This window comes from Acanthaster planci, linkage group LG20 (assembly GCF_054643075.1).
Source record: "Acanthaster planci isolate LZ-2023a linkage group LG20, COTS_SCS, whole genome shotgun sequence".
NCBI lineage: Eukaryota > Metazoa > Echinodermata > Asteroidea > Valvatida > Acanthasteridae > Acanthaster > Acanthaster planci.
The window spans coordinates 1261664-1277074 of record NC_141796.1 but is presented as its reverse complement, the minus strand read 5'-3'; the positions used below and the strand labels follow the sequence as shown (position 1 = coordinate 1277074).

General features: G+C 40.3%; 1 protein-coding gene across 2 annotated transcripts in view; it reads left to right on the top strand.

The window, feature by feature from the left end:
• Window positions 1–216: 216 nt before the first annotated feature.
• Window positions 217–15411, top strand: part of ergic2 (ERGIC and golgi 2) — a 17434-nt gene continuing 2239 nt past the window's right edge. The window contains exons 1-10 of one of the 2 annotated variants that reach the window (XM_022227999.2): window positions 217–429; window positions 3223–3400; window positions 4392–4547; window positions 4694–4808; window positions 5659–5821; window positions 7342–7429; window positions 8854–8952; window positions 10037–10134; window positions 14557–14719; window positions 14913–14992. In XM_022227999.2, the coding sequence (XP_022083691.2) occupies window positions 3295–3400; window positions 4392–4547; window positions 4694–4808; window positions 5659–5821; window positions 7342–7429; window positions 8854–8952; window positions 10037–10134; window positions 14557–14719; window positions 14913–14992 (1068 nt within the window). In that variant the 5' untranslated portion in view covers window positions 217–429; window positions 3223–3294. Of the gene's footprint in view, window positions 430–3117; window positions 3401–4391; window positions 4548–4693; window positions 4809–5658; window positions 5822–7341; window positions 7430–8853; window positions 8953–10036; window positions 10135–14556; window positions 14720–14912; window positions 14993–15411 lie in introns of both variants that reach the window. The other variant, XM_087130816.1, reaches the window with a different exon arrangement.

Genomic DNA, 15411 nt, shown 5'->3' with positions numbered 1-15411 from the left:
TGCTTTTCACCAGATAATGACGTTGCATACACTGCTTTTTAAAATAAAGTTGGCCCGGGGCCGATCGGGAGTGTGACAGCCGAGTTGGCCCGGGGAAGACAAGACGTGACAGCCACTGAAAGTAATCCCTCAATTCAAAGGCCCAGAGCAGAGGGGGGAAACAGATGCACCGTTTGCCCAAAGGTTATGGGTCAGTCACCCCTTCATATGAACTCGCTCCGCCCCTTTCGATAATACGCCCTCTACGTTAAGGAACAATAAAAGTAGTCTGGCCCCGCTACATTCGCGTTTATACAGTCTGAAAAAAGACGTACAAGGTTCCAGGAAACGTACTTATGCCACACGGGACAATGTGTACGTAACTCAGCGGGACTGATGAATTCTTACACTTACAAGTCACAGCAAACATGAAATGGAGGAAAATATAAGGTAAGAAACTTCAAACATCCATCATGTATATTTCTTTTATGTTTTTTTATGCAATCTTCTCATGTTGATCAAAACTTGTCAGAAAAATTGAACTCATTTGCTTAGCCCAATTTCCGGACAGGCTACTTCATGTATCGACACATGATCGAAGGAAGTTCAAGCACATTATTCATGCTTGTCGGCACCTTCCTCTATATTTAGGCCTACTTGTAATGCGTATCATGTTTAGGGTTTAATAAATTAGTAGATCTGGACCTGTCAGCGAATCTTCCCATGTTTTGAGCTGAAGTTACGCTGGATTTCTGAAGTGATAATGAAAGTAAACAATGCATGATTGATGGGTTTGGATGACAAACATGCAATGCGTTTTTTGCACAACCCTATTGCCTTGGTGAAGTGCACCTGCAAAATGTTAATCTGTTTCCATTTTATTTCATACTCCAATTCAAGCCATCCCCTTCTGACAAAGTGTTGCATTACTGATTTGGGACAAAGATATCTACATGTACATGTATCACAAACTTTGAAGTTTGGCAGAAAAGGAAAATTTAGAGAATCCCTTCCAACAACATCACTTATCGTCATGGACTGTGCTTTGACTGAGATCGTGGATATTAATACTTTGGTATTGTCCAATCAAAAAAAGCTCATTCATCCCACATTGACCAGTCACGTTCATTTTCAGCCCGTAGAGTGACTGCTGCCCTTAAAAAAGACAAATAAGGGTGATATTTCTGCCTACAGACATTTGAAAACTTATTTGAAAATGTGTCTTGTATAATCTGATAATACCCATGCATCTGTGACTTGATGAGCAGATTTATGAGAAATATTTAGTAGAAAACTGTAACTTGATTTCTGCCTGCTTCACTTCCTCCATAGGGTTGTCCATTTGTTTGTCATCCAGACCCATAATGCATTGCGAACGTTGAAAAGGTAGACCCTTTCATGTTCATTTTGTTAATGATGAAACATTTATTTCAATGCTGACATTCTTGAGAATGTAACCAAACATGTTCACATTACTTACCAGTATGCACTGAATATATCTGGCCATGACATTGAGTAACATTACATAAAATAGCATTATACATTTGATAAATTAGACGACAACATTTAGGTTTAAGGTTAAGCAGGAACACTTCTGTACCCCAACCTATAGACAGACAAAGACAACCATACAACCTAACATAGGACGAACAAAATGACAAACAAGACAAAACAAACAAGTGAGAAACAACAGTGCTTCAATAGAGCACACAAATACATGTAAATATTGAATATGTTTAACCATGTTAACTTAAATTACAGTGTAGGCCTGTATGACAGTGTAGCCCTCTCAGACAGTGTAGGCCTCTATGGCAGTGTAGCCAGCTATGACAGTGTAGGCCTGTATGACAGTGTAGGCCTCTATGACAGTGTAGGCCCCTATGACAGTGTAGCCCTCTATGACAGTGTAGGCCTCTATGGCAGTGTAGGCCCCTATGACAGTGTAGCCCTCTATACATGACAGTGTAGGCCTGTATGACAGTGTAGGCCTCTATGACATGGTAGGCTTCTATGACAGTGTAGGCCTCTATGACAGTGTAGGTCCCTATCACAGTGTAGGCCCCTATGACAGTGTAGCCCTCTATGACAGTGTAGGCCTGTATGACAGTGTAGGCCTCTATGACATGGTAGGCTTCTATGACAGTGTAGGCCTCTATGACAGTGTAGCCCTCTATGACAGTGTAGGCCTGTATGACAGTGTAGGCCTCTATGACATGGTAGGCTTCTATGACAGTGTAGGCCTCTATGGCAGTGTAGGCCCCTAAGACAGTGTAGGTCCCTATTACAGTGTCGGCCCCTATGACAGTGTAGGCCCCTATGACAGTGTAGGCCTCTGTGACAGTGTAGGCCCCTATGGCAGTGTAGGCCTCTGTGACAGTGTAGGCCTGTATGACAGTGTAGGCCTCTATGACAGTGTAGGCCTCTATGACAGTGTAGGCCCCTATGACAGTGTAGGCCTCTATGACATGGTAGGCCTCTATGACAGTGTAGGCTTCTATGACAGTGTAGGTCTCTATCACAGTGTAGGCCCCTATGACAGTGTAGGCCTCTATGACAGTGTAGCCCTCTATCACAGTGTAGGCCCCTATGACAGTGTAGGCCTCTATGACAGTGTAGGCCTGTATGACAGTGTAGGCCTCTATGGCATGGTAGGCTTCTATGACAGTGTAGGCCTCTATGACAGTGTAGGCCCCTAAGACAGTGTAGGTCCCTATCACAGTGTCGGCCCCTATGACAGTGTAGGCCCCTATGACAGTGTAGGCCTCTGTGACAGTGTCGGCCCCTATGACAGTGTAGGCCCCTATGACAGTGTAGGCCTCTGTGACAGTGTAGGCCCCTATGACAGTGTAGGTCCCTATGACAGTGTAGGCCTCAGCAACAAATTGTGAGAAGTGAGTAAGATTAACAGTGATTGAGATGCTGTAGACACAAGCAAAGAACTGAGCAAGCTTGTTACTGATTGGGCTGAACAAACTGATGGCACATAATGTGCGTTATATTACTTAGCCTTTTCCACGTTTCATGTGCACATGCTCAGGAAATTTAACAGAGGGGAACATATTCATGACCAAAATGCTGAGTAACGTTTAGCGAATGGATGCTCGCGGTTTTTATTGTAGACAATTTGGTCCCCTGTAGGTTTGTTCACTTAGGCTCAAATCAACACGGCGACGGAACGGGAAACTGCCTTATTGCATATGGCTGCATCAATGCTGTGCTGTGTGTGTAATTGCACTTTGTCAGGGCGGTTTGTTGATCCATTCATGAGAGCATACGTACGTCCCTCCAAGAAAGATTCTCGCTTGCCTGGGCACAATGAGGCGCCTTAATCGGAAGCAGACGCTGAAGGTCGTGAAAGAGCTGGACGCCTTCCCAAAAGTACCTGAAAGTTACCAAGAAACAAGCTCAACAGGTGGAACGTGTGAGTGTACTGTGTAAAGTAGGCCTACCAGTATTTTCCTACCCAGGCAAAAGATCTTCCTTGGGTCATTGACAGAGGGAAATGTGGGGTTGAAACTTGGGTAAATTTTTGTTCCCATTCCTTTTTTTTTCACACAAACACCAGTTGGAAAAAGGTACGAAATCCCCCCAAACATTAATACTTGTATCTCACAGAATCAATCACACTCATTATTATTCAAAACGGTACATGGACTGTACATGGGTAATTCCAGAAATTAGCCGTCTATTTTTGTTCGTGTCCTTTTACATCTGACATGTGATTTTTTAAGTTCAGAACACATTTTCTAATTTGCAGGAGTGTTAAATTAATGCAAATTACCTGCCAAACAAACATTAATAGTTCAAAATCAAACCTGATTATATTTCAGTGTCAAATAACAAAGGTCAGATGTTATTCTGATGTCATTCAAAAATGTCACACTTTTGGACCCCTAATGTCTGGAATAACCCACATGTGAAATATTGCAGTGGTGAACAGCTTCTGGGAGTTTTTTCGCAAATGCATATTTGACTCCGATCTGACCTCATGACAGTTTTTATCGTCACATGCCCCCAACCCCCTTCAGGATGGTAATATTCCTGCTCTTTTCTGTTAAAGTGACCAGAGTGCCAACTCTGTAACTGCTTCTCAAAAATAATCTTTTGCGTCAGCTAGTTAGAAATTTCAATAGCTGAAAAAACTTCAACAGAGCTCAGCGTGATTGTACAATACTTGTAGGCTGTTACCTTACTGGTATACATTTAGTCAGCAAGATGCAGAAAAATTTCAGCTTGCTCAGACAGGATCAGATTCCGCGACTGCCCGCATACGCATACTTTGATCGTAGGAGATGTGTTTTACCACCAACAAACTGGCATTCCTAATCTTTTCAAACTGACCAAGTGACCGATAAACACACATGTATATACAGTTCTCTTTGATTAATTTCTAGTCTCTTTTTTCTTTGCAGTGGCTCTGTTGACCTTTTTGCTGATTGGCGTGTTGATCATTTCCGAGATCCGTTACTACGCAGACACGCGCATGAAGTACGAGTACACGGTAGATGCGGACCTGAACAGCAAACTGACCATCAACGTAGACATCACCGTGGCCATGAAATGTGGATGTGAGTCAACGTTAAACTCCAAATTAAGTCTGGAGAAGCCACCCAATTTAGGCATTAGTAGAGATGTAGATAAGTAGAAATACATGTGCAGTGTTGGTTGCTTGTAAATCTATGGATAGATGATGATAGTAAATGCTTTTTTGCAGGGATTGGAGCGGATGTGGTGGACATATCAGGTGAGACCACCACCCCAGCCAGAGGGAACATAAAAGAAGAGGCAGTATACTTTGAGAAGACTCCCGAACAACGCCACCGACAAGAGTGAGTTCCTTCCTCATTTTGAAATCTTAAAGGGTCTCTGCAGTGCATTTTATGAAAACTTGAACCTTCAAATTACATCTGTGTGTCTCTGTTAACCTTTATTTATTTGCTGTTTGACTAGTTTAAAGTGCATTTTTGCTATTCTAATGAAGATTTCCATATTCATTAACCAAAATTTTGTCATCCCAGGAAAAACATGTCAATGTTGTAACAATATACAAGAAACTTCTATCATCTTTTTATGTTGTTCTTGGCTAAAGATTCTTTCTTTGTTGGCCTACCTTCCTCAAAAATGTTTTCATTGAGCATTTTGAGTATTCAAATTCTTGGCACACCATTTGAACAGAAAAACATGTGCAAATTAACTGTGTCTCCCCTGAATGACCTCACAGCAACAGCGCCCCCAGTTGTCAAAGAGAGGAGGGACAACTTTGAATTTGTAAAAAGAATGTGCACATTTCAATGCGTTGAACCTAAAATGAATGGTTAATAGTTTTCATACATTGAAGAAAAAATGAAGAACAAAATTGTGTCAAGAAATGGTTTATTGCTATACCCTTGAAAGTCGTCTGGACACATCTCTCAAAACCACCTCAAATCTTCAAAATCCATCACTATGTAGACATTTTCCAGGTACCTTTTCACAATTAAAAAAAGATTAAAAGGAAAATTAAAAAAAGATTAAAAGGAAAAGAACAAGGCTTTTCGAGAGAAGAAAACAGAAAAATTATTAACTGGTTTACTTTCATGCTTGGCTAATCCACTAGGCCACACTTCCTCAGTGGGAAGTCAGAGATCATAGTCCTCGGCTTACGAGACTCCGAGTCTCTTTGTGTTTTCTTCGAAACAGAACGTTCAAGATGATCAAAGCTGCTCTAAGCGAGGAACATGCGTTACAAGACCTCCTGTTCCAGTCTGGATTTGACAGCAAGCCCACCGAAAGCCCTCCCAACAAGAAGGGCAAAGGCCCGCCGGATGCCTGCCGGCTGCACGGCAGTCTAGTGGTCAACAAGGTCAGTGGCGGTCAATCTGAAGTTGTGCCCGAATTGGGCCTACAAGCCATGCCTGATTTGGGCCTAGAAAGCCGTGGCCAGTGTTGTACATATGCAAATGAGTCCTTTCTATGACCTCCAAGCATATTTACAGTACATGTACATGCACCAAAAATGAGGTGGTATGCATGTACAGCAGTCGGTCCAATAGGAACTCGGCTTTCCCATGGCCGATCGTTGAAAAAATTATGCCTAAATGTAGAAACACTTCATATTAGTACAAAGTTGAAGTTGCAACTCGATCAGACATGTGGTTTTGTTGTTACAGTCATTTGGCACTCAAGGCTGTCTGCGTGCCAGCCAGCCAGCCAGCCTACGTGCATTGAGAAAGGCAGTGGGAAAAAGCATACATTGGTGGCTGGCCTGACTTAAAAGCAAGGGAACTGTGTGAGAATGAGGTCTCACGTTTTCATGAAATTGGAGTCCGAGTGTCTGCACCGAGTAACAGAATAAACTCCTTAACCCTACCATTCCTCAATCCCTCCAAATCCTTCGGGCAGTTTGGAGGATTTTGAAGGATTGAGCCTGAATGCAATTTTTTCTTGTCAAAAAATCAGAGGATTTTGGAGGATTGAGGATGGTTCCTAGTGAAAAGGCCTAGGGAGTTGATGTTAAGGCTGGGCTCATAATGGAAAAGGGCAATGGGTACAGCAAAACAAATCCTCTTCCCCCCCCCCCGCAGTGCTACGTGCAGAGTTAAATTAACTCCAGTCCCAGGCTGTTCAAATGAGCTGTGAACAAAGCGTTCTTTTGCCATTGTTCACGCAGTTACACGTACATGTATGAGTGGTCTTGTGACAAGACTCCTGACTGGACTTCTTATGGACTCAACCTGTGACACTTGTCACTTGTCCAAGAAAAGCATGCCTGAGGTATTCCAGTACCTTTAGGCCTATTTGGTAATGCATTAATTCATGCTAATACCGGTGTCAAAAGACATTGCGTATATTCCTTCAGGGGCTGTGTGGAACAGGTAAACATTCAATCAATTATTAATCATTTCACTATTTATTTTCCGAAAAAGAGTTGACAGTAACTGTACACGTACATTTCTTGTGCATATATTTGCCCACAAAACTCTGTTTGCAGCTGGCAAAGAGCTAGACCCAGCCTTAGCAGGTTTGGGATGGGATTCCAAATTGACTTCTCACACCCCTCTGAAAGGGATATATCTACGGTAGAGGTGCAACCTTAAATGCTCTTTCATGACAGTTTCAACTTTTTGAAAACCATTTTGGCTGTAGCCTTCTTGGTGTTTTGTTAAATGAAGATTTTGCACATGTACATGTATGGCATTTCTGTCTGTGTATTACATCAGTGTGACTAGGCAGTATGCCAAGTGCTGTAACATAATCCATGTACATTGGAACAGCGTGGTACATCATCGTTGCGGTGTGTACCCTGAACAGTACAGTGTTTATATTCAGTGTGAAGTGTCGTGTCTGAGTCATGAGTCATTTTCATGATGATCTCCCCATTAGGTTGCTGGTAATTTTCACGTGACTGTCGGTAAAAGCATTCCTCACCCCAAGGGCCACGCCCACCTGGCGTTAATGGTCGACCCTTCCCGTAAGTATTGATTGAGCCTATGTACGTACCTACATACCCGAGCCTATATACATGCCTCTGCAGTCATACTGGCATAGCAAAAAAGGAAAAGATTCGTATTTATCCCAATATACACATATGCACAGTCAAGAAGGAAGGCAATGCGATTTGAAGCAAAACAGAAAGGAATCTTTAATATACACGTACATGTACAATAACATGGGTGAACAAACCACACAAAAGGCTGTGGCAGTCTTTCATTTTCAAGAAAAATACACTTGTATGCATGTAAATATAACATTTGCATTCTCAGAAATGGGGCAGAATTAATTATATCCACTCAATAATATGTTTGCATACTAAACTAACCCAGTGGTGAATGCATAAATGACATTATTACCCAAAGTAATTACAAGGATTTGTAATGGATGAATTTGGTTCATAAAAAATTGAATAATTTGAAAGCATATTTCGCTTCTTTCGCATTGTTAGATGCTCACATAAAACTGTAAATTCACATTTAGCCTGGCGGAAAGAAATCAACATCTCATAGGCTCCTGTGTTGTACATGTACATCTGTATTTCTGCTAATTAAAAAAAATTTCGTATTCATTTCCTGATGTTTCAGTACAGACATATGGACTCTCCCAGGCAAATGAAATGCAAAAAACACATGGGTGTTATAAAAACAACCGTCACAGTTGCTTCCGTGTTTGGCCACAGAAACTGAAACATGCAATTTGATAATCTAGGAAATGGATGGCCGATTTTCGGGTGCCTGGCTCGATTCAGAGATGAAATTTCATACGCCTGTAAATTCATGGGAAATGTACAGCCTACATGTATCTTAATCTTGGCAGTTTTGTTTGAATCTGAAATACAAATGTAGGTTATCCATAGTGCGGGGCTCTTGTGTGTAGGGGCGAGTCTCTTTGTATGTGTGTGGGGGCCGGGGGGGTGGGTAGTAGAGGAGATAACACGTATGTGTCGTGTCGCACACCACTTTGTACTGGACCATTTTTAACCATCTGCTGTCTGTATTATTTACATGTGACCCTGAGCTAAGGGGAGAAAACATTGTTTCTTGCCTCCAACTTCCTTCTGTTTTCCTCACTGAATTTTTTTTTTTTGTTCTGTGTTCTTTTTCAATAAATTTCTCACATGTAATGACTTGTAATGTGTTACATTAACAAAATATGAAGCCATAAATAGACGTAGAAGTCTTTAACCCGTCTTTGAGTGGAAGCTCAACTGGCAAAATAGTCAAAATGCAACTACCATCTTATCCAAAAAACCCACTAGACAGGTTTTCTTATGACAAAACTGGGAACTTTCTATTTCTGTTCAGCCCCGCCTGTGTCCTCTCCCTCGTTTTTTCTCACATACTGAACCCATTCTGAGTTTACACAGATTCGTTTCACTAATGTGTATTTTCTTCCCGGCAGAGTACAATTTTAGTCATCGCATCGATCACTTGTCATTCGGGGAACCTGCCCCTGGCATCATAAATCAACTTGACGCCGAAGAGAAAGTGACAAAGGACAGTAAGTACCATTTTTTTTTATAGTAGACTAACATATCAGAGAATGGTTTTGATTATGTTAGAAACTTTCACTCTTCAGGATTGTGTGAAAAAAGAATCAGTTTCTCTTTCGGAGGTCATCCAAATGGAAAAGCATCGTCAGCACGTAGTCAGCATAAATTTCCTGGATCGCATATTTTTGGGCAAAGGAAAATGTGATTAATGTGTTGACCATGTACAGCTGAAAATTATTACTCTATGGCTTTTGTAATAAAGAACTTGACAACTTTCCTAGCTTTGTATGAAACCCTTATGTATTACTCGGAGCTGACTTCCATTAGTGACACTGTCTAATGTGACTTCAAGTATTATGGTGAAAAAAAACAAAAGTTATTTTCAAAACCAAACAGAATTATGCTACCGGTAATTACCTCTGTACCAGAAATTCCTGGACTTCTCCAATAAATCTGGGGACTGATTTTTGTTTTTGAATCCCGTGAAATGTTTGGTAAAAGAGTGATAATGAGTATCGAATCTGGAGAGGATTTGGCTACTTTCCTGCAGGAAACCAATGGCACATTCTAGGGCTTAGTTAATTCCAATAATTCACTTTTCCTAATATTCGGTTGTACCAACCGGCTACGAGTATCTCCAGCCATGATTTAGCAAGGTTTATTTAAGCGGTGAACACTAATCTTTTTCCTGTTTAAAATGTTTGTTCCTTTTGAATTTTTTAATGAATAATGTAATGTACTTTTCAAATTGTTTTTGTCACTTTTCATTTAAATTTACTTGGACCAAACCTCCCTAGTCCATTTTTTCTCATTTAAAACAAAAGAAAAATCTCCCTTTTCATAAATTTTTCATTCAAATTCGAAAAATGCTTTTCGAATATTCGTTGATTGATCAAATATTTGGGTATTCGGGTATTCCACACAGCCTTAGCGCATTCTTTGTACTTCATTTTTAAAGGGCATCGAGCCCCTATAAAGTAACAATGGCTTGGCACTTCCACAAAATCCTTGAATTTGGTTTGGAAGGATAAATGGATTGCGGTGAAATTTAAACATACTTTCGAATTGATTTTAATTTATTTGACCTTGCAGACCGAAGAATCTACCAATACTTTCTTCAGATAGTTCCCACCAAAGTAAACACCAGGAAGGCGCGGATGAACACTCACCAATTCGCCGTCACAGAAAAGGTAAATATGTCTCCAGTTTTTCTCTTTGTTTGCAAAGTATGTTTCAACGGAAAAATCTCCAAATGTTACCAGTAATAACATTTTAAATCCATACAAATGGTCAAGAAATGGGCTGGAATGAACTTTGTGGGTTGAGGGCACTGTCCAACACAGTGCTTAATTTACATTTATTTTAGGGTAACAGTGTCTTGATTTGGATGTTGTTCTTTTCTCTGACCTCTGACCTTTGTTTTTTGGGCATCACCAAAAAAAAAAGCAACTGCATGTAGAGTGAAAAAGTAATGAAATCACTCAAAGTGAGTCATTTGTTGACCCAGGCCAATTTGTGGAAGTTTATTCCTTTGACAGGAATACTCGTACAATGTCGACTTCATTTCTGTTAAAATACCAACCTTGAAACAACCTTTGAACAGTAGTTGAAGTTGAAGCATGAAATGTTTAACTTTTGAAATTTATTCTGAGATATTTCGAATAAAACCTTAATAAACGACTCATTTTGCTTGATTACATCACAGACGTAGAATTTTTCAGCAAGTCTACAGATGTAGGAATGGGAAAAGTTTGTTCTTTTATTTTGCCCCATTTATATAGTTTCTAAAAGGGGGATTCCAAAATTTAGGGGTCCATGTTTTTTGTGTCCCTGAACATCTGACACGTGAATTTGTAAGTTCAGAACATGTTCTATAATTTCCAAGAGTGATGAATTAATGCAAATTACCTGCCAAACAAATAGTAATAGTTTGAAATCAATTCTGGTGATATTTCCATGTCAAATAACAAAGGTCAGATGTACGGTGTAATACATGTAGGGACACCAAAATGTTTTGGACCCCAAATTTCTGGAATTACCCAAAGGTTATAATTATTTTTTTTCATATCTACATTGTACATGTAGTCCAGAAAAGTGGAAATTTTGTGATGACTGTGTGATCTGAACCCTCATTAAACCTATTTGAAGGCTAGACACTTTCTTGGAAAGTCATAAATATCACTGGGGTTTCCCTCCCCCATAAGCATTTCCAGACTGAAGTTTGGGCTCCCTTGTGGTGTGATGTGTTGTATCTAGATTGTAAACAGAGATTTAGGATCACAGGTCGAGGTCGAGTAGTCTGTTTTTTGTATGAGCAGCTTTTTTTGCTATTGTGGAAGGTTTTTTGAGTGTGTGTGTGGGTGTCTGCTCTTTGCACCGGGCTTATTTTAAAATGTCTGCATGTATGCCGTGCAACGACAGTTTTCCCTGAAGGAAACCAAATCTAAAGTTACTGGTGCAAAAGGGCATGGTGTATTGTCCTCGGTGACCTCTGACCTCTGTGCAACAAAAAGCTGCACCCTGAGTGGAAAGGCAGATTGCATTATGTGTGAAACAGAATTCTGGAGTCTGGCCAAGAAGGGACAAGCTTGAAAAACAGAATGTTGAGAGGTTCACATCATGTGGATTTGGGCCGGTGCAATTTTTATGCATTTATTTTTTTACAAGATCAGCCACCGGTAGTTTTTACATTCAAATTGATAAACAACATTATGTTTCAAAGCAGCCAGTAATGGTAGCTTTTTATGAAGTAATGGACATATGTGTGGGTAATTCAAGAAATTACGGGTGCGAAAGTGTGACATTTTTGTGTCCCGGTTTCATCTGACCTTGGTTATTTGACATGGAAATATCACCGGAATCAATTTCAAACTACTTCTATTTGTTTGGCTGGTAATTTGCATACATTCAACCCTCTTGGAAATTAGAAAAGGTGTTCTGAGCTTACAAAATTATATATATGTCAAATGTGACAGGGACATAAAAAATGGACCCCAAATTTCTGGAATTACCCGTATGGAATTCTCAGATCAGAATGTACATGTAGATGTACGTAGATGTACTGTACATCTATGTACATGTATGTGCAAATTTACAAGGATGTAGTTTTTGTTTAACATGTTTAAGGCCAGGGCACATATGAGCTGGCCAGCGTATCCTGACGTGGTACCGTTACATGTGCATGTATGTTAAACTAAGGGTGCCTAAAAATTTCATTCATTTGTTCTTCAACTGTTCTCTGAGTGATCTACATTAACCCTAACAGTCCTGAATCCTCCAATATTAATATGGGTTAGGGTTAATGCATGTACATGTAGGTACATGTACAACGCTTGCCAGCAGACGGATATTCAAGGGGAAATCCCCTAAATAAAACCGGACATGCATGTGGCTTGAAAACAGGATGTGGACAGCTATGTGAAACGATTGTCTTTTTTCACATGGCCTTAAGCATATTTAGAAGGGTTCAGGCTTAAAAAGAAATAGGTCTTCCTATTACATGTACTCAGCATCAGACAAAAGGGCTTTCACATGTGTATGTGTTTGTTTTTTGAAGGGGGTCTTGTTAATGTTTCAGTGTGCAGCTAAGTGTAAACTCATTATAAATAACAGCAAGAGAGGTCGGATGGCGCTTTTTCTTTCCAAACAAAATGAACAAAAGAATACCTCACTGTAGTTACATGCACATGTTCGTGTATGTTTAATTTTGCACTGCATTGAAACTCTACTAGACACATTGTTTTCTTTTACGTTTTCCCTATTAAAATTGGCCTTGTGCCTCCAGCAAAATAGATTGGGAAAGAGGAAGCACAGCTTCGTGTTCTTTTTTTTTAGGGGGGCGTATCATTGACTTGAGCATGTACTTGGTCGTGTTGGTACAAGGAGAGACCATAAGCAGTGTTCTGGCACGTTGTTTAGTGTTTTATGACTTAAAGGTCAGGCGTGTGCCAAAGGTATGATACATGTACATGTTTCAATTCAAGTATTCATACACCTTACAGGTCTGTGCAGTACAATCGAACTCTACCTCGTTTTTTGACAAAAAGAACGGTTTTAATCCCGACTTTTTCAGGTTAGAGTCAAACTATGCTTACATTAATCAGGTGTTCTTTGGTGCTTCAATTAAAAATTACTTTTTGAGAGGCTTGCCATACCAAACATTTGCTATTCATCCAAGCATTTGAATATTCATACAAATTTCAGGTCAAATACTTGAATAGCCGATTATCTGATCAGACTCAGCCCTAATGTCTGAATATAAGGAAAGCTTGTGACCACTGGCATAGGGACTTTTGAAGGAAGCAAAACTGGGTATTGGATTACGTACATGTGACAAGTGTGGCCTTGTACATGTAGTTGGCAAGGAACCTTGGCATGTTTTCCCAGGATTTCCCCCTTCAAATAAAAAAAAAAATACCCACAGTTATGCAGTGTTCCATCAATTTGATGGAAGTTTGATGAAGGGAAACCAGAAGTGAAAGAAAGAGCAGGAAAGGGCTGTCACTGATCAGGTGTTTGAGCCTTGACGATTCTGGCTTCTTGGCTCGGCACTGTCTGCTATGTCTCATCTCTCAACTTATGTGGAAGCAATATCTCCATAAATTTCCAATTAATTCGCATCCAGCTGTAGACAAGTTAGTTCTATTAGGGCCTTATGCATGTACATGACCTTGCTCAGGGTTAACCAGGTGACAGGTGTACCTGTTGAATGCCTGGTACCATAGTTGCACCTGTATGCTGATTTGCAGTCACATGTATTTCCTATTGTGAAATTTCCTGCTGCATTGTTAAGCTTGGGCAATTTGTGCCTGTAAGCACAAAGCATGCAATTCACAGCAAACAAGCGGGAACTGCTATACGATTGAAGTAACCTATTTAGAATCCAAAACAGCAGTTACTGTGTAAATCTAAGATAAGAGAAATTCAAGCAGACAAGCACTCCCCTCAGAGAGAAAAAAATGAACAAAACAAACTGCATAAAAAATTGAAGAGGAAAAGAAAACAATGCTACCGGATCTGTGCTTTCAAATCTGAGAAGACTGTTTAATTTACAATGGAAACACATGTAGACATGGTAGATATAGTAGAAACTGTGCAAAACATGTCACTGATTGTAGAGCATATGGCATGATTTGTAAGCTTTCAACTTTCAGCCAGGGCATTCTCTTTGTGACTGCTTGGAAAGTGGATTTTGCAGGTCTCTGTTAATCATTGTTTGCATAGACACGTGCAGCCTCTGTCTATCCATAGGCCAAATTCAGCTGAGAATATCTCTCGCCTGTGCTCATTTGAAAAGTGCCAAATGGTGGTGTGCTTTGACCTCATGGTTATGAGCATTAGATTTCTAGTCGGCCGGTAAAACTGCAGGTTGTGATTGATTTAGCAGCACCAAAATGGCTGTATCGAGATGTATACTCCGCGAGGAGCTGAGAAGGTATTTGGAATGTTTCATAAGCCCAGTGAGCAGGGGTAATAATAATAAAAAGTGCTGTAATCACACATGTAGTAAAAAGCACTATAATAAAAACTTGTTATTATCCCTATTACTTCACCAAATCTTGACACTTATTCAGAACTGACTTTATTGCACAATTCTGACTTCTTTTATGTAGGAAAGAACGATAAACCACAATGAGGGTAGCCATGGCGTCTCAGGTATTTTCTTCAAGTATGACCTGTCGTCACTAGAGATCAGCGTGACGGAAACGCACGAGCCGTATTCACAGTTTCTCATCAGGCTGTGCGGCATCGTAGGAGGAATCTTTGCGACGTCAGGTAAGTGGTCGTGTAAGGTCAAGGGTTAAGGGTCACATACAGTGGGCTGGATTACCATTGGACCTTGAATGCATGCAACATACATTGCACATATTTACATGTACATGTAATCCACTCTGTAGAAATGAGTTGTGAGGGTGAAAAATGTGGGTGAAAACTTTATTTCAATTTTACATTTCTCCTCAATCTCCAGGTATTCTTCATTCCTTCCTGGAAGTCCTCATATCAGCCATCTGTTGTAGATATAAATTTTCTACTCACACACCATCGCAGGTGAGTTAGGGCTAGCCTCAAAAAAAAAAATTTAACGTGTTGATTTATCTCCAAAAATACTGACAGACTGGCATATTTTTTCCGTATGGCCTCATTACATCTCCAGGTCCCTCCATCCTACACCCTTCAGGCCTAAATCGTGACCAGCCTCAGATTTGACAGGAAACAGAGATTCCTAAAATAACATGGCAACAAAAAAAATGACTATAGTTTCATAATATATGTTCAAAAAGCCGTATCCTCTTCGAGTGAATCCTGTTTACCACATTCCAGGTTGTATCGTGTTATTGGGGTGTGATCTCTGGCTACATGGTGTTTCAGGTTCAATGGCTTCTGGCTAGCACCCCCTGAACAGAGACATTGACAAATGGGAAGAGCCACCAATGTAGGGCTGGATAGCTTAGATGGTAGAGCACTGG